The 27,156-nt window shown below is 45.8% G+C and overlaps 1 protein-coding gene across 2 annotated transcripts in view; it reads right to left on the reverse strand.

The window, feature by feature from the left end:
- Positions 1–27,156, reverse strand: part of EXOC6B (exocyst complex component 6B) — a 1,605,823-nt gene that overhangs the window by 503,626 nt on the left and 1,075,041 nt on the right. For both annotated transcript variants that reach the window (XM_085642756.1, XM_085642755.1), the window contains one exon: positions 10,716–10,789. In XM_085642756.1, coding sequence (XP_085498882.1) covers positions 10,716–10,789 — 74 coding nt within the window. The remainder of the gene's footprint in view (positions 1–10,715; positions 10,790–27,156) is intronic.

The raw sequence follows: 27,156 nt of genomic DNA on the forward strand, positions 1-27,156 counted from the left end.
AGCCGGCCTGGTGGGGGTCCAGGATATGATGCAGTTCGACAAATGAGCTTAATTGTGTAGAGACATAGGCCTCTAAGACCTTTCCAAGGAATGGTAGTAACGATATAGGGCAGTAGTTCCCCGGGGTAGAGGGGTCAGCACCCGGTTTCTTCAATATGGGGATAATTTCCGCAGTTTTAAAGCGGTCGGGGACTATGCCCTCTTCCAGTGATTTATTTAGAAGAGAGAGAGGATGGTCAGGACTCCTGGAGAAGGTCCCCTGGAGGACATAAGGGGGGCAGCAATCTGTTGGGGACCCCGAGCCGACTCTTTTTAGTAGCCCCAGAAAGGTTTCCAAGGGGATTTGGGGAAACCGGGTCATCAGGGGTGACAAGTCCCCGGTGTTAGGAGAGTTGGCAGGGGTGCTGAAGAGCAAAATGCTGGCTTTAATAGCAGTGATCTTGTCCATAAAGTAAGAGTTGAGTGAGTCGCAGAGAGGTTGAGAGGGGGTTAGCTTAGGTACTATTCTATCAGGTTTCGATAGCTCGCTGACTATGGAAAAGATATCTTTGGCTTTATTAGCTGAGTCCACAACTTTCTTTGAGAAGTAGTCCATTTTGGTTTGAAGAATGGCGGTTTTATATACTTTTAATAAGTTGGTATAGATATTTTTGTCAACTGAGTAATAGTGGAGTCTCCACTTACGCTCCGCTTGTCTTAGTGCAAGCTTCTTAGTTTTTAGGTCCGCGGAGAACCATCGCTGAGCGTCATGTGGTCTGATAGTTTTAGTGTATTTAAGCGGGGCGACGCACTCACTTGCTGATTCAAGCCATAACTTGAGATTTGTGGCCCGAGCATGGATTGACTCTGTGGCAATAGGGGCCGTGGAAGTAAGACGAGAACAGAGAAGATCAAGGTTAGCGTTTTTCCAGCTTCTTGACTTGCGGTTTTTAGTCGATTTGGGTTTATAGGGCTGAATTTCCGGAAGAGTGAAGGACACAAGATGATGATCCGACAAGGTACATGGAGAGATCAAAAGGGTCGAGGGGGTCATGTTGGCTGTCCAGACCTGGTCTAAAATGTGTCTCTTGATATGGGTAGGTACCTGCACGTGCTGGGTGCAGTTCATACCTGACAGAAGATCCGTTAGTTCAATAGAGCGGACAGTCTCCATTGCGTCTAGAGGCCAGTAATTGAAGTCCCCTATGATAAGGAGTCTGGCGTGCACAATCGCCAGATGGGAGATCATTTCTCCCAAAGCCTGGGGAAAAGTAGGCATGCAGCAGGGGGGTCTATAAAAGAGAGCACAGGTGAAGGATGACTGGGGGGGTTCCAGTTTAAAAACTAGGCTGTCGACAGAGGGCACACCCTTAATCTCCAGTGCCTTAAACTGATGGTCCTTAAGGATGATGGCTGCTACTCCGCCACCCGTTTTCCGTGGGGGTGGTTGCTTTGTAAGATATAATAGTTATCTGGTAGGGCTGCCAGAATGTCAGGTATGGATTCTTCGGTGAGCCACGTTTCCGTGAGGAGAAGTAGGTCAGGCCTTTCCAACTGTAAGAGTTGGGAGAATCTCAAGTTGGTGTTTTACCATAGATCGTGTGTTTAGGTATATAACTGAGAGGCCCCTTTGGCCCTGAGTGCTGAGGGTATAGGGAGGAATGACTGTAATGGGAGTGTCGGAATTATGAGTGGGGAGAACTTTAGAAAAGGTGGTTCTGTATTTCAGAATGCCTGCTTCAGCTAAGCAGAGACAGATGTGGGTAGCAATATCCTGATTCCCATGTAACTCTCTCAGCTCCGTAGTGGAGTATTTTAGAGGAAAGGCAGAGTTTCTGGCCCCTGGGCCCGTACGGGCGCAGACGGGCTCGTCTTTGGCGCGCCCGCTGCGTGCGTCCGCTGCGCGGCCATGTCCCCATCTAGTTTTATGTGGGTCAGGGCAGGCGGCAGGAAGTTAGGGGAGGTGCAGTGGGAGGAGCCACGTCCCCTCCGTTCAATCGGCACAACAAGCCGTGATGGACCGGGGGACGATGGAGCTCCCTGGAATGCCCCGTGAGTGACTGGCGGCTATGCGGGTGTGAGTGAGCACAATATTACAAATTACAGATTAAAAGATTTTAAAAAGGAGCAGCGACTGGTCTCACACCATATAACACAATTAGTAGTTAATTGGTTAACACGCAATGCATGTAAAAGTTCAACACGTTTTATGCAAGCTTCACCTTGCGGCGCTCGCTGTTCTCTGCTGCGCGGTCGTGTCCCCCTCAAGCTTTATGCGGGTCAGGACAGGCGGCAGGAAGTGAGGGGAGGTGCAGGGGGAGGAGCCACGTCCCCTCCATTCAATCGGCACAACAAGCCGTGACGGACCGGGGGGACACGTTTTATGCAAGCTTCACCTTGCGGCGCTCGCTGTTCTCTGCAACTTGTTGTCTTTAACTTGTTTCTTACTTGTCTGTGCCAAGTCCTGCTTGGTCATACTAAATACAATATAAGTATACCTAACTGGTCTGGATTCTGTCTAAGTGTGTGCCATCAGTCTTGATTGAGTGAATGCAATAAATGCTGAACACACCCTTCCTATGAGCCTAACTGCTCGCCCACACTACTACAAAGAGAGCTGTTAGTACTTGTCTAATTTAGCCTCTGGTACACTTCTGTGCACACCATACCTTACTTTGGTATAGTATGTACAGAGCTAGCTTCCTACACAGGGCGGCACATGTTGTGCCCCCCTTGAATTGCACCCTAGTTCCTGCACGGAATGGCATGCATGACATGGTGCATGCCACACCGTGCAGGCAGTCTCACCGCAGCGGTATGGTGTTAAGGCTCCCCTATGAGCATAATACAGCCGCCATTGCACCTCCCGACCGCCCTGGATGAAACTCAATCTGCCAGGTGGGCTCACCACGGCCTCAGCAGTCTTCCTGGAATGGTGGTGGTTCCACCTAAGTGTTTAAATATCCCCAACCTTGATTATGACAGGCATCCTGGCAGGTATTGGACCGACTGTCTGGTTTGCTCTTTGTTTAGCATTTGTATTGTGGTTTCACAACGTCAAAATATAACACTTTAAGCTTAAAAAAAAAAAAAAGAAAAATAGGCAATACACACAAACCTATTTCAATTGGCAAAAGTCTAACTATTGGTTAAATGCTTTTTTAATGCAGGAATGTTCGTCGGTAATTTTATATAGACTGTTTTGCTCGTTAAACATCTTTCAATGGCAGAGATAGTTTTCGTATTTGCAGTACACAGCTAAATCACAACCGTTATATAATGTTAGGGTCTGTGGTTTAGAACTTCTCAATAAGGCAATCAACTGAGCACCTCACATATCGGCTTTAATAAAGCATGAATTGTAGTTAACGTGTGTACTATGAAATATGACAAGTTCATTAAACAATTGCAACTAGATTACAAAACAAAAGCAAATAAGATTTTTTTTGTTAGGAAAAAAGTATAATTTATTGAATACGGTTTTAATACACTTTTCCTGTTTAGCCATACTTAATTCACTAAGTGATTATCATAGTCAAACACTGCCTCTTGTAAGCCAAAAGAGATCAACACTGTCAGATCCCACTGAGGGATGGGAGCTCAGGCAGGGCCGGACTGGGAACCAAAACCGGCCCTGGCAAAGTGCTCGGCCGGCCCCCCGGGGCTTGGGGGTGCCGCCGAGCTCTTTGCCAGGACCGGTTTTCGGTCGATTTTGTTACAGGGTCGATTTTGCAGCTATGCTGCAAAAACGGCCCTGTAACACAAACGGCCCCCAGGGGCCCAAAACCGGCCCCCACCCGTGCGGCGCACCGGGGGATTGCCCGGTGCCCGCTACGGCCAGTCCGGTCCTGAGCCCAGGGCAGGTGGAGGTTGCTGAGCCCCAAACCCCAACTGTGATGGTTGAGGTTGTTTGCCATTGGTGACCTGCGGTCTGCACAGTGAGCCAAGTACAACCTGTGTACACTTAACTCTCAGGGTAACAAAGGTGAGCAGTCATAGATTTCTCAGAGAGGTAGTGTGAGTAGAGACAGCTCAGAACTCAACAGTCCACTAACAGACACAATAAAGTAATCTTATGTCCAGAGCGGATCTTCAGTTAGAAAAAAAGCACTTTACTCTCATAGCAAAACTAAATACCACACTGTTCAATAAGAATTGCAATCTATGATCCCTACTAAGGCACAGCACCTCACTCTGATGCCCTCTCAAGGAGTTATAAGGTCTACAGTTCCCAATACGTCTCATAACTGCAGAGGCATCATTCAAGCCAAGGTGCAATTTACTCTGGATTACCCCACTGGCTAATATATGGATCAGTTCAGTGGCTTTCGCCACAAGGAGTTACACAGCAGACTTCCCTGTGCATACACTCTTTTAGTCTATTTGCACTTAGACCCTGCTTCATCTTTATGGTGGAGCTGTGGATCTGAAAGTGCTGGATGGCACACTTGACAAACACATTCCTGTAACAGCGGACTGAATTCTAATGTTTCGGCTTCCCAGGTAGATTGCAGAAGGGTGCTTGGTCATGGCAGTTGCAGCTTCTGGGCAGGGTCTACACTGGTGATAAGTCTTGAGCAATTGTGGGATCCTAGGCAGATCAGGAATTCTGAGGTCAGACAGCAGCATCAGTTTCTTTGGGCACACAGCAGGGCACCAGAAGACAGAATGTTGCTTCTCAATTGTGTATCTTTGTAGAGTTCACAATGGGAACTGCTGTGTCGCACTCCCAGACATTCGGCTCTATTACTGGTCTTCACAATTGGTAGTGGTCAATCATTGGCAGTTCAATATCCCGACGAACCCAGCGTATTGACTAGAACGATATCAGACGGGACGAGAGGGGTATCTTGGGGCCCTATACACCAAGCTCGGCAAAGGGAGATATCTGGGTCCGATGGCTCAAACGGTATCCATCTGGCATTAGGCAACCAAACGCCTGGAATGGACGGGAAAGGTGACGAAAGCCACACCCCTATGGTCCTCTCAACAATTGGGGTTGCTCTGTCAACACGTAGGGTTTGACAAGTGGGAAACCATCGGAATCTCCACCGTAGGCGATCTCCAACAGAAGGCAAGATTCTTCCATTCAAGGACTTACAAACTAAATACGAACCGGCGCAAGGGGAGATATGTTGGTATCTACAGATTCACCATGCGCTTAAAGCCGCACTGCCAGACCTCACAATCATAACAGACTCGTCCCCCTTGGAGGATCGACTTTTATCAGAATCTATCCCTTACAAATCCATTTCCCTTACATACCGTAAGCTTTGTAACAATATGCCAGACCCCTTCCACACTCTCAGGGACAGATGGCAGGCAGATTTGGGTCAGATCGAAGATGATGACTGACAAACCGCTTTGATGTCCCCAAGAGAGGCAGCCATAAATTATCGTTTCCGACTGATCCAACTAAAAGTTTTACACAGGACGTACCTCACCGGTGTGACCTTAGCCAAAATAGGAACACGACCAGATGCACTCTGTCTGCGAGTATGTAACCAAATAGCCACATTTTATCATATACTGTGGGAGTGCCCCCAGATCCGACACCTATGGGAGAGGGCCACAGAGAATCTACACGATGCATTGGGGAAACAAATCACTAACACCTTTAATGGGGATTCTGAATGTGTGGGACGCAAACGACCTAACAGGCATAGAGCAACAACTAGCAACCATCGGTTACACATTGGTGAAAAGGGCAATTGCAATGAAATGGGGAGCAGCAGACCGTTCGATGATAATAGGCTGGGTGGCAGAAATGGACAAATGTATGGTGGCTGAAAAAGAGGTCTACAAATCTAGGGGCTGTCCTAAAAAGTGGGACAAAAGATGGGGTGCCTGGAATGCATATCGTGGAGAATTGTGTGTTTCACCAACGGTAGAACTGGAAATGTCAAGAAAGGGGACCACAGAACTGTAACGTTGGATTGACATATGTAAAAGCTGTGCACAAAATTTGTTAATTTCTTAGTTTCTTTTCTAAAAGAATGTACATCGTTGCTATCCTGTAAGTGACAAATTTAATGTCAATAAAATTATTATTACAAAAAAACAACAAAACAAAAAAAAAACAGACAATGGGAACTGCTCAGGGGGACCGAGATACTCCAAACAACATGGGCCACTCCTGGCTTCGGTCCCACAGTCAGATTCTACTGGGTGTTCCTCACACCCGGAACTTGCTTAGTTTCTTCTCCTAGGAAGCCTCTCCTTTGTTTTTTAAACAGGCAGACTTCTATGTGCTAGGCAGGCCCTCAGCTCCTCTAGAAAGAAGTGCACCTTTTAGGTGAGGGTCTCCCCACCCATCCCCCTGGGAGACTGGCTATCTATCACACAGACAAAAGCCCTGGTCACACAGCGGTCCAAGTATTATACAGAACACTCTCTTCCTTTGTCAGAAGCAACTTGGAACGGGAATAAAGAAGGGTATAGGTGGTACACATGTTCTGGCTCTCAATCAAACGGTGCTTATTTTTGTTTTTTAGCCATATTTTATTGGCATTTAATTCTCATTATCACAAGCAGTACTTTATGACAAATTAGTTCTTGACATATAGGATAATTGAACTAAAGAAAAAATAGAACAGTTCCCGCCTCCCCCTCCCCTCTGGGTTGCATTGGAACACGTAATATATTGTGGCAGCCTGTTAGTGGCTGCATAAAGATGTGGGGCTCAGCGGCCGTGCAGAGTGGCAGCCAGGATTGTGTGTTAAATTTGGTGTTCTCCTAAGCCATTGCCTTGGGCCGCGTCAGCTGCTCTAGGGGAGCCTCCCTCTTTCATGTCATCCTGTCCAGAGGCTATCAGTTCATCCACTAAGGTTTCCCAGGCTTTTGCCCTGTCCATCTTGCCAATCCCCTGACTGGCTTCCCTAAACAGTAGCCGGCTTTCTGCACCTGCCCACTTTTCTAATTCTCTTATCCAGGTGGTGGTCAGTGGGTCTCTTGGGGCCTTCCAGTTTGTGGCTATCACCCTCTTGGCTAGGAAGTAAGCAAGGTCCTGAAACTTCCCAGTCACTTTATTCTTGGCCGTATGTGGGAACCATCCCAAGATCAAACGGTGCTTATATAGCGCAATTTATCACCCATGAGGGTAGCCAGGCATTGTGCTGAGGATCTCGGTCTAAGAGCTAGGTTTTGAGTCCATTCCTAAAGTCCAACATCGAGAGTGATGTTCGAAGATGGAAGGAAAGATCGTTCCAGGATTTGGCGGAGACAGGTAGGAGAAGGATCGTCTTCCGGTAAAGCAGCGGCAGATGCACGGTGTCAGTGCAAGGGCAAGGTGAGTGGAGCAGAGGCTGGTGGAAGTTTAGGCAGTGGATCATGTATGCTGGTCCTTGGTCGTGGAGGGCTTTGTAGGCATGGATCAGAAGCTTGAAATGGCACCTCTTCTGGATTCTCTAGAAGACACAGCCTTTCTGCAAGGTAATCGATCTCACAGCAGGCTGCAATAATATTGGCTCCAAAAAAGAGACTCCAAAACAAGGGAACAATTAAGTGTACGATCTCTATACCTAGTTACATCAGTTTTATTGAAGCAGTGATAAGGAACGGACAAAAGATCAGGCCCTAACTGGAAATGTGCTGACTTTGAACAAAAATAACTGCAGTCCCTTCTGTGACACGAACTATAAACCAAATGGCAGTGCTTAGGAAGAACTAATCGGCAGTCCCCATCCTACCTCACTTTAGTTTTGGTCGCCACCATCCAGTTGATACACTTGCCCTGGGGAAGCTGTATCTAACTTCAATTTTGAGCCACGCTCCTAAGCCAGAGGCTATCCAAAATGGATCCCACTGGTCCCAGAACACAGATTCTCATCACACACACAATCCTACTACAACATATATGCCACCTGTGACCATTCGAGATTAGTGTGACTGCTTGACGGGGCCAAACAAAAAGTTAACGCTTAGGTATCACTTGCAGTTACGCAATGAGGGAATGGGTACACACCAATTTATCGTTCATGGACATTCCCATCCCAACAGACACAAATCAAATGTTTATGGGATATGGAGCAACAGCTGAAAAATCAATAGGCTAGTTAATCAATGGGGTTCTCTTCATGTAAACATGAGTTTGTCATTGCATAATACCAGTTTTCGCCTACGACGAATCTAGCCTTCAATACTAAATTTCTTTTACACTAAAAAATAGAGTAAAGAAAACATCAGCATAAAAAATTATTATCATTAACTGTATTGCAAGAGAATATTTGAATCACTAAGCGTCACGGACCATGAAAGTTTGAAATCTTCAAAAGCAGAAAAGAAGAAACCGCCTTCAACACAGTATAATAAAATCGTCTTTCTTGCTTATGAATTGGTTTTAGAAAGCTCCTGCGCTGGCTGCTTAACAATGAACTGGAATCTGCAAAAGTCAACAAGCTCCAATAAAACCATGCAAAACTCAAACAACTCCAACGGAAATATTATGAAGCATAAATTATGCACTACATCAGAGTGCTTTCAAGGCGTAAACAAACCTAAATTGTTTTTCTAACCAAATGCTTAATAAGTGAAGTTAAAGAAAAAGCAATGGAAAGTGAAGCAGCATGGTAGACGTACTGTGCTCAAGGGTGCATGGGTGCAAGGTATCATTAAGGTAACATATTACTTGTACAGTGAAAACAGGGATTGAGGCACCTAAAGTGTCAAGAATTTAGTATAAAGACCTTTTTCTCTCGTGACGCAAACGATATACTTTTAAAATGCAAATGTCAAATATACGGCACAGCCATATTTCCATGATAGTGGCAAATTAACAAAATTTACTCATCATACGTCCTAATTTGAGACCGAAAGCAAGGTTTTTTTGTAATTCTTTAGAATTTCGACACTGCGAAAAGAATGTACAGAATTTTTTAAAGAGAAAACATGACAATCAATTACGGATTATTGCTTAAGCAGAAAAAGCCAGAACTTCAGGAGTGACAATATATTAGGGATGTAAAACGTTGACTTGTAAAGGTAGAAGATCTACCACCCACCTGCTACTAAAATAGTTCTCTTTGAGAAATAATTGACCTAAAGTGTTAAATACAGATAAGCAAACTTCCTAGCATCACAAAAATCATCCCAATCTGAATCAAATTTATAAAACATATGCGAAAATATTTAGTAAACCCATTAACACGAAGCTGACAATATTCAGCCAGCTAGACACTTTTTTAACAACCCCACAGACAAGAATAAAAAATCTGCATAACTGTATATGATTTTAATTCTGTATATTGTATTTGCATTATTGATTTTAAACATGCGTACTGACTATTTCAAACTGAAACACAGTCCGTCTATTTTTAACAGATGTTGAAAGACTTAGATTGTAACCGATTAAAGGAGGCAAAGGAAGATATCTTCCTAAACATAAAGTGGCCAGAAGTACAGATTGTCATCACCGATTTTGTCAATAAATTTGTAATATTTTTTATACATTTGGTTTTGTGCTTGCATGTTCTCTAATGATCTGATCTGAACCAGAGGGCAACATTAGTATTTGAATACAATTGTATTCTAGGAGCGCATTGCTTCCTCCTGAATGCTAAAAAACTAATAGGGACTCTATTGTTTTTAAGCAGAAAAAGCCAGAACTTCAGTAGTGACAATATATTAGGGATGTAAAACGTTGACTTGTAAAGGTAGAAGATCTACCACCCAACTGCTACTAAAATAGTTCTCTTTGAGAAATAATTGACCTAAAGTGTTAAATACAGATAAGCAAACTTCCTAGCATCACAAAAATCATCCCAATCTGAATCAAATTTATAAAACATATGCGAAAATATTTAGTAAACCCATTAACACGAAGCTGACAATATTCAGCCAGCTTGACAGTTTTCAAAATTAAAAATTAATTCTAATGATTTACACTAAAAATAAAATAAATATTCTCAGTTGGCAGCAGAAAATGACATGCAAAAATCAACTGTGCACCGGTTGAACATGAAAGTGCAGTTATATTGATGCACAGGCAATAAAGGTGAACGGCATGGGATATTTAAGTTTGCAGTGATGCGCTGACCAATCATTAAAATATGTGCAAACTCAACCGTAAGTCGCATACCAACCTTCCAAAAAGTTAGATTAATTGCAAGCAGTATTGGCTAAATCAAAGGAATAGAGCTTAATTAAATGGGAAACTTGCTGCTAACTGCACTGGGAGGAGCAAGTTATCATATACATTAATATCAGCATCAATTTATTTTTGGGTAAAGGGCAAGTAACTAAACAAAAGTCCACTATAAACTGCAAAATCTAAATCTTTTCTATGCCCCCCACAACAATTCACAAGTGTTAGCTGCTAACAAAAAAAAAATATCATGGGGACGATCTCTGCATAATTAATCCCTATTTTCTGAGGACCTGCTTAGTGTCTGTTTTCAGAGCTGGCTAAGCAATCTGTTCCTATATTGGAAAAGCCAACCCCTAAAGTGCAATGCTTATCACTTGACATCTCGTATGTCTTTCACTTCTAACCGCCACAGCACCTTCCTGCCTCCCTACTCTTATCCAGGTATCTCACAAAGGTCCCAAAACAATGGCTTCAATAGCATGGAAATAGATGTCTCTAGGGAGAATCATCAAGCAGCCTTCTGATCTTCTGCAAGCCCCCTCCCCAGCTGTTCCTCCCCCCAACCAGCCCCCTTCGCTCTTTCCTTAAGACCTGATGGTCTTCAGTCACACATCTTAAAAGAAAAACAAAAAACTAAAAAACAAAGCCTTACTTGTCTCAAGTCGATGAAGGCCAACTGCAGCGTGTCCCCTTGGAACCCAGGCACTGGCCCGGATCTGGCAAACCCTGTGGGAAAGAACAGAGGATGAAAAGCATCGTTAACTAACCATGGACAGGGAGATTGGCAGACGGATGACAGGGAGGACAAGAGAGGCTGCGAGCGAGGAGGACCACACTTCTAAAGGAGTCAGGTCTCCCTCCAGTCAGCTTCTTTGTCTGCCCTTCAAAATTTGTATCATCAAAACACCATTAATTCCACCATCCTGACAGGAAGGAAACTGTACTAATTCGACTTGAAATGTATTCCCATGGGTTGCACTGCGTTTCGGAGTATTTGTTTTTGAATGGGCAAACAACTCTCCAGAAAAAGAAAGGTGGGGGGTAATGGAGGAACGAGTAAGGAAAAATGTTTCCCTACCTAGCCCCTTACCCCCCCCCCACACATTCCCCTATTCAAACAATAAAATGTTCAGCTGTGAAACCCTTTTCAGTCCGGAAAGCTTTTTATATCTGGGGCTGCTTAAGGAATTTTATAATTTCACGCCTGCCACCTTATCCCAGAGACATTTATCAAAAATATTTTCCCTGCCGCATCATTAATTAAATGCACGCAGAATATTTGCATCTTCTGATACGCTGCATCACTTGCAAACTAAGCTGGCATCCCTTAAGGGGAGCAAGCACAGCCGATGCATTCTCTAAAGACTTCATTGTTTGTAAATGGGCTTGTATCTAAAGATACCCCAAGAGCTTAAATGTATAAGTGGCAAGATAGAGTAGGGGAGAAGGAGAGAGAGAGACAGAGCTAATCTCTGAGACAACCATAAGGTTAGCTGAGTGTATTTTTGTATTTAATTTACTGCTCTTAGGTGTTCATAGTCAACCAAGGAGCCGCACTGAGATGGCCTCATGCACTGTTGAGCAGAAGGACGGCTTTTAGACCGAAATCTGGATTGTATTCGAGTTGTGAAACTGCAAAGAATACAGGATGGTTGCTGCAACGATGGTAACTTCAGTACACCTTTAATTTTAGCACAAGTCAACATGATTGAAAATCCGTGACACTGTTCCAGGGGTTTTGATTTATTTCTACTAGATAATATAAAATGTAAAACTTCTTCTGCCTTTCATTTCATAAGTTTGTTCTCTAATCGTGACAGAGGTTTCTGCCAAAATCAGGGTTTTTTCAGAATGTTTAATACTGTTCTAGGGGTTTTGATTTATTTCTCCCACATAATTAATAAAAAATGTAGTAGGTCAGCATCCAATCCAAAATGATAACCTACATTAGCTCGCAGCTTCAACACTAGTAACATAAAGCTCAAGCAAAGAGTACAATTTCTATAACATTAAAACATGCTTTGTTGACATCCGCCATTGAATGTTGCTGATTAACTCTGCTAACACGAATATGCACGTGCTACAAAGTACCCTTTAACTAGATTTTGTAAAAACAAATCTGTAATGAGTAATGTATATGTATACATATACATGTGACGTGATCATATTACTACAATAACTAAGTTAAAATACAGAGAAAAAATATCGGATCATTGATCTTACAAATCATTTAACATTTACTGTTTTCTTTTTTACATTCATTTGATTTAATAGTTAAAGGGAGTAGAAGCTAAGCCACTCGTATCAGGAATGTATAAAATTGGCTTGGCTAACAAAACAATCAACGTAAAAATATAGTATTTAAACAAACTGAGTACATTTTAAACTATTGAGTCATTGGAATACGTTAAAACATTGCAAATATATTTTAGGTAACACACAAACCATATAGAAGTTTACTTTTAAACCTGGATTGCTGGCCCAAACCAGTATAATGTTCTTGAGATCCAGTGGGAAATATTGTCCCATATTAGGAGAAGAACTGAAGAAAGATTAATACATTAAAACAAAACCTGCAAATGGCTATGTCTTTAGATGCCTGTATCTTAGCCAGATAGCACCGGCTTGTTTGATGAAGGAAGAAAAGTTAAGCACTGCTAGGAAGAAACCGTTTTAGGCAAAATCATAATAATTAACTCAATATGCTTAACTCTTTCATTTGCTTGGAAAAAAAAAGGTTCCAAAAACATGTGTGACGATATATATATAAATATATATATATATAAAATCCCACAGACCCTGAGTCTGTGGGATTTTACCCATACAGCTACGATTTTTACAGGCAGAAACTCTGCCAGTTTGATGACGTTTCTGTGTGAGCACCCCTAGTATTCTTAGGTGGGCGTGCATATAAAGTAAAGAAGAAAATAAATAAAGCTGTTTAACACCCTCAAACAAGTTTGCAGCTATTCGCTACCAATTTGAGGATAGATCCCACTAAAAATGCAGGAATATTTGCATTTTAATGTGGGTATCAGAACGCAATACAACTGAAATTGATACTGCTATAGAGAAAGGGAGAACAACGGAAAAAAATAGATTTTGAAGTACAACAGCCCTTTTGCATCACATTTCTGCATGTACAAAAATACACCTTTTACATTTCTGTCAACCCATGTTAGAAGTGAGTCTGCAGCAGTAGCAGATTTTCAGGGGTACTCCTGGCATTTTGGGAATGTCTGAAATGTCCTCAAATGATAACCTCTTGGCGAAGACATTACGACTGTCTATACAAAAAAAAAAAGGTTTTGTGAAGTAGGAGCAGAAAGTTCAAAATAAAAAAAATAAAAACTCAGCCCCTGAATTTAGAAGTGCCTTAAATCCGTATTTTAAATGCTATTTCTAGGGTATGTACAAATGTGTATATAGCACACAAGTAAATTGGAGAAAAAAAATTTAAGAAAAGTAAAAATATCAATTTTAGTGTTGTGTAACACCACTTTTGCGAATATAAAAATAAATACAGAATGAAAAAGAGAAATTCAAGTGTTTTTTTTTTATTTATTAGATAACAAGTTACAACATTTTTTGCGGATTTAGAAAACGCAGTAATACGACTATTGTTGCCAGAGTTTTAAACTTTTGAACCAAGTTCCGGTGTTCTTTCCCAATCCATTTATACAGTGGCACTGGCTGCCAGATTTCACTAACCAGCAACAGGGCAAGTTGACGGGACTGTCAACCCTTCCTTGGAGGAGAAAAGAAGAGTGCTGTTTGCAGCTGCTAGAGCCCCTTAGCAGCATGTAGTCAAGCTGAAAGGTTTGAGAGGCTTGTGTTCAGGCCAGAAAAGTAATGTTGGAGCTTGCCTTCAGGCCAGGGCCACCCGTGGTAGGTTGAAAAGGGCCACCAACCTCTGTTCCAAGACATTTCACGGATGAAAGTGTTGAGAAACACTCGGGGCTAAACCTCTCACGAGAAAGTAAGCCAAGAGGAGGGCTGGCTAAGAACGTCACTTAAGAATATGGAGCATTCGTTGAAAGGAGAAAGGAACATTGGACGAACAAAATAATTATATTACAATAGCAAACGAAGAACATACAGAACAGCTATAGAATGTGTAAAACACCTTATTCACAAATCTTCTTCTGTGAGTAGGTGCAAGTTACCTCCGAGGTCGGTTAACTAAATACCATAATCTGGTAATCCTAACATCTGTTACCTGCAGCCCTTCTAAGCGGCACAAGTGCAGCTTGCAGCGCTATATATGCAAAATCATTATTTACTCTTACATTTCCAGGTGTAGGAGACATCTACATATGGAAAAAGAGGTTTGTGAATAACGCCCACTTTTTATGGTTAATATTTTTTTTTTACATCTGCAATTGTACAAGTGCAACCACTTCCTGCATAAGAGAAGATATTGACTGGAACATTCATTTATTGTGAACGTAATGTTGCAACACTGGGTTATATTACTCTACACAATTTTCTTACTCTGCAGTGAAAATAAAATGTAAAGACGTGCACAATCTTTCGAATTCACACATTTTGATTCAAAGGGCAGTGGTGCAATGATAAGAGAACAGTTTTTTTAAAACTGAAAACCATTATGCGCAATGCATATTTTTTTCTTCCAACACTAATCTGGACCATTTCAAAATCTTTTGCATTGTTCCATCGAATATTGAGTTAATGTAAAACGTAGCACACACTTAAGAGGTTTCATTTATAGAATGGACTACAAAAAGCTAAATCTTTCTTTTGTCACATTTCTCAAGAACTCTTATTTCATTGACATGTTGGCGTTTCCGGAATCCTATGGTGCATGTTCCATAACCAGTTATCCAAAAGGAGGTTTTGTTCTCCCAGCGTTTCACCTAAACCTTGTTAGAAAGTTTATGACTTTTAATCTATGACTTCTGCCCTTTTTGTCCATGGTTTGACAATATATTTGAGTTGCTTTGCTGGTACAAAAGTCTACTAATTTACGGTGGTTGCCAGATAACTTGCATGACATACACTGAAAAACTATAATATATATATATATATATATATATATATATAGTAACTGTGTTATATGATTCTATATTTCCTTTGAGGTGTTCTGATGACATCATAAACCATGAGGCCACAGGCTGCGTAGTGCGTGAATTTCATGAGAACTCCGAGATGAAAATAGGGTAGGACGTTACTGCATGTTACCCATTATGTATTTTTCAAATTACATTAGCTTGAAAAAGTGTTTTTCTTCTAACAGCAGTGAACATTGGGCACGCACTGGAATTAGCCCGTTTAGGTTTTGTTGTCCTTTCAAGAATAAACTGTTGGTAAGATCAAAGGAAAAGGGCGAGGGTCAGTGGAATTATGTGATTCTGTGACAATAGTGCTTACCTCAAAATTACAGCAACTGCAGAAAAATCTGTCACATAATTTGCAGCTTTTACCCTAAAAAAATACTTCCAACTCAAATTGGATACAAATAATACTGCCATAGAATGTGCCACATAATTTGAATGTTTAGTCGCACATGAGATAACCTTGCTGCATAATCACAGTAGTCATGACAATGGTAAAGCTGTGCAAATAGTAGTTTGAGGTCTGTCACTATCAAGATGAAATCTACACCTCACAGGGAACAGTGCTATTTTCCATAACATCGCAGCTCCCAGTGAGAGATGGTTTTTATAGCGTGCATTTTCTGCACTAAAATAACCCAACCATGTAAGATATTCATCCATCCATCCAAATATCTACATACATTTTTATTTTGCTAGGTCTCCTCCCCCTACACCTTAATGCTGTTACACTAGTTGTTGGCGTTCGCATTTGCGTGCACGCCAAGTAGTGGAAATGGCCGGCGCTCGTACCCTTCAGGTTTGTTTTTCGATTCTCTCAAACTCGCTGCCTCTTGGAGCCATATCACGCTGCCCTGCAAATCGTTGTATTGTTTCATATCTCAAGCAGCGACCCGGGACAGATCAGTTTAGCTGCTGGTGTCCTGTCTACTTGGACTCTCAGCGGTGGAGTTACGGATCAACGGAGGAATTGGGTGCTGCAGCTGACAGTCCCGTAGCAGCTGCGTGAGGAGTGTGTTGAGCACAGCATGAATGACGTTTCAGGTGGACTTCAGCCACCTCACCTCGGCAACACTGATCACAAGCTTGGGTAGGGCTGGCTCTCTAGAAAGACTCAAAAAATGAGAAGGTGGTTGAAGAGGTACTGGTGGGCCAAACTCAATAAGCAGATTTACCAAGTAAGTTGTATGTGTATGCAGGACGGTCTTGTCCAGTGGAGCTGGGGACCCTTATTATTCATGGTTTGTTGGGGCACTGGCTCTGCAGTTCTTGCAGTAGAAGGGGCAGAGCAATACCGGCTGAACAGTTTTCATTATCACAAGTAATATTGTATTATTTCAGCGAACATGTGCGGCAGTTGGCTGGCGAAGTGACGGAGGATAGGATACAAGGGAAGAAGGCGGCAGCGGAGGATCTACTTTTTTTAAATGACAAAGTGCGAAAAAGGACAATAGTTACAAAGAGAAGATCACATCAAGTAAATACTTCCAGACGAAAATACCTATTTCACAGCATCCTTATGGGCACGGCCGGACTGGGAATAGTAACCAGCCCTGGCAATGTGCTCGACCGGCCCCAAGAGAGGGAGCGGTGGTGGTGGTTGGGGGTGATACCAATGGTATCTCCCACTATACAAGTTACTTCGGTAACGATATATCTGTAAGAGGCATATTAGTTATAGATTCCGTACCTTAGAATTACCCCCAGGCGTCAGACTGGATCTGGAGAATTTTTCTTCAGCAGTACCCCTGCACATTGGTAGGTGGCGTAGGTCGACTCCACGTTTGTCGCTGGAGACGTGATCACTGGAATGACGTCACGGTATCTACTTAGACGCCGCCCCTGCAGTTCTTTACACGACACTCCGTGCCAGAATCGCAGAACTATGCAACACACTGACCACTGGTGCACAAAGATAGGGCCCTGAAAGGGAGTCCCTTACTCTAGAAGCCAGTTCACAGAAAGGAGAGGATGGGTTCGGTGGTAAGGAATCTATAACTAATATATGTCTCTTACAGATATATCGTTACCAAAGGTAAGTAACTTGTTCAGGTAAAAGAGACTATTCGTTATGGATTCCTTACCTTAGAATAGATACCCCAGCAATACCAACCACGGAGGTGGGTCTGCGAACCAAGTTCCCACCAGAAAGTCCTGGAGAACTGAACGGCCAAAGAAGCCGTCTCTCCAGACTTAGCTATTCAGGCAATAATGTTTAGTGAACGTGTGCAACGATGTCCATGTGGCTGCATGGCAGCTGTCATTGAGGGGAACTCCACGTCCCAAAGCTGTAGTGGCTGCCGTCGCCCTGGTCGAATGGGCACACAACCCCTACTGGAGGTTCCTTTTACGCCAATGAATAACAAATTTTAATGCAAAGAATGACCCATCAATGGATGGTTAGTTTTTGCATGGCCCGACATTTCTGGCACCAACATAGTCAACTAAGAGCTAACCATCCACCCGGAATTGTTTTGTGCGATCCAGATAAAATGAAAGCCCACGTTTTGGATCCAGACGGTGGAGCCTCTCCTCCTCTTTAGAAGGATGCGGGAGCAGAAAGAAGGTGGGTAAAGTGATGGTCTGCCCGATGTGGAAGGCAGTGACCACCTTAGGAAGAAAGGATGGACCGGTCCTGAGAACCACCTTGTCCGGATGAAGAGACAAGACAGGAGGTTTGGAAGAAAGAGCCTGGAAATCACTTATCCTTTTAGCCGAAGTGATGGCTACCAGGAAAGCAGTCTTAAGAGTTAAGAGACGTAAAGGACAGTTATGATGCGGCTCAAAGGGAGTGCACATCAAAAAAAGTTAGTACAAGATTCAAGTCAGACTGAGGCATAACAAATGGAATTGGAGGAAAAAGATGTGTTAAGCCTTTCAAAAAATGGTTAACTACCGGGGACTTGAAAAGAGAAGGCTGATCTGGCAGCCAAAGGAAAGCAGAGATGGCAGAAAGGTAGTCCTTGATAGTGCCCAGAGCAGAGCCCTGCTGGGCTAAAGAGGGAAGGAACAAGAGTACTTCAGAAAGAGGGGCAGAAAGATTATCCATAGCCTTTGCTGTGCACTATGCCACAAATGTGTTCCATCTGAAGGCGTATACTGTTTTTATGGAGGGACGCCTGGCTGCCAAGATTACGTCACAAACTTCAGGAGGCAGGTCGAAAAAAGATGTCAACTGCCGCCTCTCAATCTCCACTCAAGGAGGTGGAGATTGGACCGGTTCGGGTGGAAGACCGTCCCCTGCTGCTGCGACAGAAGATCCTCCCGAAGAGGCAGTCGGATCTGAGGATCGATGGCCATGTTGAGCGGCTTGAGATACCAGACTCTGCGTGCCCAATCCGGAGCCACAAGAATGACTTGGGCCCGGTCGCACCTGATCTTCTTCAGCACTCTGGGCAGAAGTGGTATAGGCAGAAAGGCGAACAGACCGCAACTCCACTCGTGACGAAAAGCATTGCCTAGAGAATGTCGCCTTGGAAATTCCAACACGCAGAATTGATGACATTGCGCCTTCTCTTCCGTGGCGAATAGAAAGAGACCTTGCACCACCTCCGAGTGAAGACGCCATTCGTGATCCATCATGCACCTGCGGCTGAGTTCGTCTGCCCTGGCGTTCAGAGAACCTACCGGGTGTTGAACCACCAGGGATATGCCCTGATGTTCTAGCCATGTCCAGAGGCAAAGGGCCTCCTGACTTAGGGTCCACGACCCGACCCCGCCCTGTTTGTTGCAGTACCACATGGCGGTGGTGTTGTCCGTGAACACCTGCATTACTCTTCCCCGGACAGAGGAAAGGAATGCTTTCAGTGCAAGACGAATCGCCCGGAGCTCCAGAAGGTTGATGTGAAGCCCAAACTCCACCGAAGACCAGAGGCCTTTGATCTCCACCTCTCCCATGTGGCCGCCTCATCCCAGAAGGGATGCGTCCGTCACCACCGTGTGTTCTGGTTGGAGAAGGGAGAGGGATCTGCCATTGAACCAATCCTGGTTCGTGAGCCACCACTGCAATTGTTGAGTAGTGCCCTCCGAGATCTGGACACAATCGGACAGATTACCCTGATGCTGCACCCACTGCAACTTCAAGCCCCACTGCAGAGCCCGCATATGCCATATGGCATGAGTGACCAGCAGGATGCAGGAGGCCATGAGGCCCAGCAGCCTTAGAGTCATTCTGACCGAAACCCAGGATAGAGGCTGAAAGATCGAAATCATAGCCCGAATATCCCGGACTCACTGTTTGGGAGGATGAACCCCAAACCGCGTCGTGTCCAGAACTGCTCCGATGAAAAGGAGCTTCTGAGAGGGGGTCAGGTGCGGCTTCGGCACATTGATGGAGAACCCCAGCGAATGCAGGAGGTCGGCCGTAGTCTGGAGGTAGGAGACGACTGCCTACAGCGAGCCCGCCTCCAACAGCCAGTCGTCTAGATAGGGGGAAGACTGAAACCCCTGATATGCGCAGATCAGGTGCGACCACCGCCATCACTTTTGTGAACCCCCGAGGGGCACTGGTAAGGCCAAAGTGGAGTACGGTAAATTGAAAATGCTCGTGGCCTACCATGAACCGTAGGTAACGCCGGTGGGCTGGCAGGACAAGGATGTGAAAATAAGCGTCCTACAAGTCCAACGCTACCATCCAGTCTTCTGCGTCGATGGCAGACAATACCTGAGCCAGCGTCAACATCTTGAACTTGTCCCTGAGATCCAAGATAGGACGCAGGCCCTTGTCCTTCTTGGGAACCAGAAAGTAGTGGGAGTAACAACCACAACCTACTTCTGGGACAGGAACGTGCTCAGTGGCTCCCTTGGCCAAGAGAGCCGAAACTTCCTGCTGGAGATGGGCCAGCTGATCCTCCGACAAGCGGTGGTATCGCAGTGGCATGGCTGGAGGGATAGTCTCAGAGGGGAGGGAGTAGCCCCTTTGGACTCTTTGCAAAGACCACCTGTCCAACATGATGGTGCACCAGTGGGGGAGGTGATGGTGAATCCTGCCGCCCACCGGCGTTTGATGGGCCTGAAAGGTCAGACTAGGAGGGTTTGGAGGTTGCTGCAGAGGAGGGAGGGGGTTGGTGGACTGGCTCGCCCGCTGGTCCCCGGAACCACGGCGTTGGATCCCACGTCCCCGGCCACGCGAAGGTTGGGTATCTTGCAGCGGCCTGTGGCTCTGGGCGGGACGTAGCGGGGCACCCCTTCCGTAGCCACAAAAGGGGTGAAAAGCAAACTGCGCAGGGCAAGTGGAGAGGCCCAAGGACTTGGCCGTAGCCTGTGAGTCCTTGAAGCGCTCCAAGGCATTGTCTGCTTTTTCAGCAAAAAGGTGACGGCCATCAAAAGGCATGTCTATCAAGGTGTTCTGGACATCCCGGCTCCGGGTCCACGTCGGAATGGAGGCCGGGGTCGACGTCGGCCAGTGGGCTGACCGGCGTCGAACGCAGTAGTGGTGCTGGAGGAAGTGGCACTTTTGGAGACGTAATCAGGTCAGCCGGCTACGATCCACATCCAGGACTGGATCCAAGGGGGCTCTGCGGCGCCGGAGCTGCTGGCGGAGAAGGCCTAGGACCCCCAACCGAGTCCGCGGGGCCCAAAGGCGCACCGGCGGGTTCGTGAAGCCCAAAGATGGCGTGCATCGCCTCATAGAACGTACGAAGTTGGGCGGGAGTCGCTCCGGGTCCCGGAAAGGGAGGGAAACGCTGAGTCGACTCCTCCCTCACGACCGGGACTTCAAACGGCACGGAGCCGACGGCCGGTGCTCAAGCAGCTTTCAGGACCACTACCGCAAAGCCTTCGGCACCATCGACCGGCAGTCGGAGCACGACTTGGGGTCGTGGTCGCTTTCCAGGCAAAAAAGACACATGCTGTGCGGATCCGTCCCCGACATCATCCAATGAAAAGAACCCCATGGCTTGAAGCTGGGCATCCCTCGTGCACCTTAGGAGTCAAAGACTCGAAAAAAGAAGTCAACAAAAGTCAAGAAAAAGTTAGTCAAAAAATGACTGAGGTACCGCTATTCCAGGATCTGCGCTGGCTGGCGCGGAAAAAGAAAGAACTTATGTCAGCGAGTGAGGGCAGCATCTAAAGTAGCTGCCATGACGTCATCCCGGTGACCACGACCCAGACGACGGATGCGGAGCCGACCCACGCTGCCTTCCGACGGGCAGAGGTACTGTTGACGAAAAACTTTCCGGATCCAGTCTGACGCCTGGGGGTAATTCTAAGGTAAGGAAACTATAACTAACGTTTTTCTTTTAGACTGACATTTTTCAAACTTTTGTCGAAGATATTTTGAGACTTTATCTCCTGGAGTGAAGGATGCCCACCTGAAAGGCAGGTTTTAATTAATGCTGCAACTGTCATCAACATATGCTGTGATGGACACCCATTTGGTAGGTCTCTGGTGTTTTGAGTGAGACCACAACGCTAAGACATGCGAGGACTGCATGCATCCTAATACGCTGAGGGAGCACTCCCTCAATCTCCTCACTGCCTGACGTAAAATGACTCTGTGACGCTCCAGGTCGCAGTTGCGAGGAAGGTCCAAAGATTGATTGTTCCAGTCCAAATCATCGGGAAGTCTGGTTAAGCCCCACAAGAAGTAAAAGTCATCGAAGAGGTCTTGCCTTTACTCAGGCAAGTCTTCAAAGGAGTTGTGGGGCCATCTGCACTCAAGACCTAGCTCTGTGGTGCAGCCTGAATCGTCCTCGCACCTCCTTGAATTTCAGGGAGCGACCACTACCCAACATAAGGAATTTTATGAGGCCATGCACCTCATTTTTAGGCGTCATGACCCCTCTGTAGTGCCAACGGGCCCCATGGGTCCAGGAGGGCCCCTACTGTCAGGATCGGTACACGGAGCGCCTGCCCAGACTACGGTTCCCAGAATCCCATGTGCCTGAAGGGGAGGAGCCACGGGCATAAAACGCCCGGAACGCACGCACCAGTTGTGCGTAATTGATGTATTTCCGGACTTGACGGGCGGAGTCCCGTAACTTCTTTCCCGCGGCTTTCGTGAGAGGCGAGGGGAGAGCTGCACCTTTCGGCCGAGCGGGTTCGGCATCTGAGTCTCGAGGATAGGAGACTCCGTGTGTAACGTCCTGTTTCCATTGGTCCTGGGTTTTCCCTGCGGCGTTTACGACGTGTTGGGAGGCAAGCACAGGCATCATAGCCGTCTTCCGGACTGATCCCAGGAGAGAGCCGAGATCCTCGATACCACGGAATATCTCCGGCGGAGTTCCGGTCTACGCCGACAAACAGCAAGTATCTGAAGGGTGTATCCTAGTCCAAAGAAGGAAGAGCATGTACTACGGACAGGTTCTCTGGCCGGATGGCCATTGGCAAATTCTGTAGTGATATACAAAGACCCTCGTAAAGGTCTGGAGTAAGACCTAGGGATACTGTTGGTTGAAATCAGTTAGACCTCCGTTTCGTAGCACAGAGGATTATTCTGTACCGAGTTAGGTGGGGGTCATTCGTAATTCATTTCGGAGCCAGAGCTCCAAAGTATTGTTGCAGATGTATTGGTATAACTTTCCCAGCACACCTACATCATAAACTTCCAAAGAAATACAGAAGGGGGGGGGGGGGGGGGGAGTCCCCGTTCTAAGCGGTTCTGCTTACAGAAGTGGAGCATCGACCAGGTGTCAGGATTGACGCCACATGTTAATTTCCTAATCTTTTGTCCACTAATTACAAAGGCAGAGGAGACCGCCAATCTTCTTTAGTTATCCTCCATTTCAGGGGTACACGATTATAACCCAGACTTGTGGGTCTTTATTGTTTGGTTACACGTTTGCAAGTTGTGTATGGTTACGTCACGGAGTGGTGGTATGAGCGTTATGAAGAAATTGGAAGCTCTTTATCAGATCTGTGCCCAGTAGCGAGAATTACTGAGAGTAGGTGTTTGGCTTGCAAATTGTATTATTATTGTTTGTGTATTAACTTTACTTTACAGGTTCTACTCCCCGCTGTTCCCATCCTTCCCTTCCCTCGCTTGACTGCTCCAGTCTTCCGTGCCTTTAGTGCAGGAAGTTGGTGACGTCGAGAGGTGGACCCCATATAGCGTCGCCCGAATCCTGAGGAGTGTTGGACCTGGGACGGATTCTTGACACCTACTGGTCTTCTGCCAACAGGTTATCCCTCCACAAAAGTCGAACCCCAAGGATCTATTGACTGATCCGGAGCCGCTCCAGTTAAGAAACTTCAACCTTCCTCGGCACCTGCTCCCGTGCTGATGCTCGGCAGCCACGCCACCTGCCTCATCATTCCAGCCTCCAATATGGAGCTAAATGGATGCCAATAGAGGCCAGCTCTGGGCAGGCCTTCGGCAGACCCCCCCCCCCATATCAGAGTCAGTGCCTTATTCATAAGACCGGCCTGGATTCTGTGATGATGGAGAAGGGTCTGTGAACCCTATGGATACAATTCTTTAGAAGTTCAGAGGACAACTCTTATGATGATCTGGCAGAGGCCTGTGGGTTGGAGACCTCCCCAGGCATTGGCCTGGTCTCTCCACCTACCGTGGATACAGGGAAGGGTGGCTCATTCGCAATGGTGGTGCAGAGGGTGGCTGATGTTCTGGGCCTTACACTACCCTCAGTGGCAGTTAAGACAGGCACCTTGACGCAGGTCCTTCAACTGGGAGTTGCCCCCACTGAATTATTACTCCCATTCAATGAAGTCCTTAATGACTTCCTGCTCTGAGACTGGTCCAAGCCTCCTGTGTATAGAATAAGTAAGCGCTGCCATCACCCTGCTCCAGGTTCCTCACCCAGCACCCCACCCAGTAGGACTTGGTGGTCCAGGCCTCTATTATTAAAGTCAACCCTGGCGCATTCACAACCAATCCACTGGATACAAAACTGCTGGATACCTTCAGGAAGAGGATGTTCTCTTCTGCCAACCTGGCACTGTGGTCAGTAAACACCACATGCCTCTTGGGCCGATGCTTCCATATAATCTGGGACTTGGTTGCACAACAGCTGCCCAGCGTCTCAGAAGAGGATGGAGCCATACTCTGTCAATTGCTGATGGGAGAGATGCAGCCAAGCTCACCATAAGATGGGGGCTGGACCCAAGACACTTGCTAGGCAGAGCAGTTTTAGCGTCATTGGCCCTTAGGTGCCATGCATGGTTGAGAACCACTGACTTTTTATTGGATGTCCAGGCTTCACTTGTGGACATGCCCTTTGATGGCTCCTGTCTGTTTGGAGAGAAGGCTGACTCAGCGCTAGAGTGCTTTAAGCACACAGTTACAGTCAGTTCCTTGGGCCTTTCCTTGGTCCCTCGCCAACCCCAGTCTGCCTTTCGCCCCTTTCTTGGTCAACGGAAAGGGCTTTCAACTGCGTCTCAACACACCAAGCTGCTAAGGATAACAAATTGCACAATCTTTTCATGGCCGAGGACGCGGTTCCCATAGAGACAGGTAGCCAAAAGTCAAGCCAGTCAACCAGCCCACAAGCTCCTTTAGTTTGCCCTCTGACCATCATGGGTATCCAACAGGAGGTAGGATAGACCACCACCTACACCACTAGAGGTCAATAACATCTGACCTTAGGGTTTGCAGCTCATCCACAGGGGCTTCTCCCTCCCCTTGGGGACCCCCCTCCACACAAGTCACCTATTAACGACAAGCTGAAGGACCACCTCTCCTTGCTCCATCAGGATATGTTAGCTCTCTTGGACAAGGGAGCTATAGAAAAGTGCCGGCATCAGAAGTAGGTCGAGGTTGCTATTCAAATTGGCTGTTGAAAGCAGGCTTGCCACAGGCAGTCGTCTCCCACCTGCAGACTATGTAGAACCCTCTGCATTTGCTAGGGTTCACTATCAACGAGCCAAAGGCACACCTGACTCCCTCCCCGATGCTCCCTTTTATCTGAGATGTTCTAGGCACAGAGCAGTTTTGGGCATATCTTCCTGAGTGGCGAGTTCAGGATATTCAGGCTATGATATGAAGTTTCAGCCTCTATCCTGGATTTTGTTGAGATGGATTCTGAGTCTGCTGGCCCTCGTGGCCTCCTGGATCCTACTAGTAACACATGCACGTTGACATATGAGGGCTCTGCAGTGGGACCGGATGTTCCAGTGGGCGCAGCATCAGGGGAATCTGTCGGACATGGTCCAGATCTCGGAGGGAACTGCAAAAGACCTGCAGTGGTGGCCAGCGAACCACGTTTTAGTTGTGGCATACCCCTCTCCCTTCCCCAATCAGAGCTGACTGTAGTGACAGATGCATCACTCCTTTGCTGGGGCAGCCGTCTGGGAGAGGTGGAGATCAGAGGACTCTGGTCCCTAGTGGAATCTGGGCTCCACATCAATCTACTGGAGCTTTGGTGATCCGATTGGCATTGAAAGTCTTTCTTCCTCAATCAGGGGAAGGCTGGTACAGGTGTTCATCGACAACACCAGTACCATGTGGTATTGCAACAAACATCGCAGTGTGGGACCGTGGACCCTTTGTCACTAAGACTTTGTGCCTCTGAATTTGGCTGGAACACCAGGGCACAACCCCTAGTGGTTGAACACCTGGCAGGCTCTTTGGACACCATATCTCACAAAATCTCTAGCGTTGATGCCGATCGGATCACGAATGGCGTCTCCATCCAGGGGAGGATCAAGATCTCTTCCAAGAGTGAGGAGAGCCTTGGTTAGATCTGTTTGCCTCTGTCGTGAATGTGCAATGTCAGCAGTTATGTCTGCTGGAGTTACCAAGGCTGCTCTCGCTTGGAGATGCCTTTCTTCTCGAGTGGCGCTCAGGCCTCCTGTATGTCTTTCCACCCACACCACTCCTACCCAGTGCTGAAAAATGTTTCATCCTTCATGTACTTGTACTTCACACAAGCAAACTTACACCCAGCACATGTTTTCCCTGTGCGCATACTGGACAGCACTACATCTCTCATGTAATGTATTCCTCACAAGCACATACAAACAGTACATGCACTAACTGCACAGTACTGCTCCATCTTTGTACTGCACCCTTCCCAGAAACACATACAACCAACGCAGAGTCACTACTCCTGTGCTACGCAGTACTCTGCATCTTACCTGTTGTAGGCCAAGGGTGAGTTAAGCACACTGCAGCAAAAAGTTTAAAAAGATGAATGAGCCTGAAGGCCTCACTCTAGTGACACAGGGTAAAAAGCTCATCTTCACTAATATTGATCACTACATGGTATGCTGCTGCCACCACAGTGCTCGTGGTGCTTAACTCGGTAGCGCCTTGGGTGCCCCTTCCGGTCTTACAAGACTGCAATTGGCGAGACAAGCCTATGTCATGGCACACACGCATAATGTGTGTTCACCCATGACAAAAAAATGAGCATCAGGGATCCAGACAACAATACAGTTGGGCACTCAGGGCAGGGGTGCACGTCTCTTACCATGCAGAGAACTTTTGCGTCCCAACAATATATATGTATATGTATAGTATACGATTGATTGATTGATATAGTACAGTTAGGACATACTTACCATAGGAAATAGATTTTTTAGTTTGCTAATAAATTGGGGTCGTTTGACGGACCTTCACGAAAAAAAAACTTTCATCCAACTTGGCTCCTTCCGGGAAAGATGAGGATTATCCATCAAGTGGGGGCAGAGAAAAAGAAAGCCCCAAAATGCAATTTCCATAGGGATTTCTGAATAGCACAAAAGGTTTGACTTTAGTGCTATTAAGAAATCCCTATGGAAATTGCATATTAAGAATTACACCAAATTTGGCGGAAAGCTATAGCTCTATCCAGAAAACGTTCTTTATTTTTTTTTTTAAGATTTGTTGTAAATCCATTCAATAGTTTTTCAGAAATAAAGGTTTGAGATTTAAAGATATCTGGACTCCAGCGGGCACACAACTTCAAATAAATAGAACGGTCTGATTGGCCGAAGAGGTGGGTTTTTTTTCCCCCGTCAGGAGCAACATGATTGCGCTTTGTGTGTATATGTTAACTACTGGCAGTCGCCAGTAGGTAGTTACAGTTAGGACCTAGTTTCCTTAGGAATAGCGTTTTTGGACTAGTTTATAACTTTGGT

This window comes from Triturus cristatus, chromosome 2_2 (assembly GCF_964204655.1).
Source record: "Triturus cristatus chromosome 2_2, aTriCri1.1, whole genome shotgun sequence".
Taxonomy (NCBI): domain Eukaryota; kingdom Metazoa; phylum Chordata; class Amphibia; order Caudata; family Salamandridae; genus Triturus; species Triturus cristatus.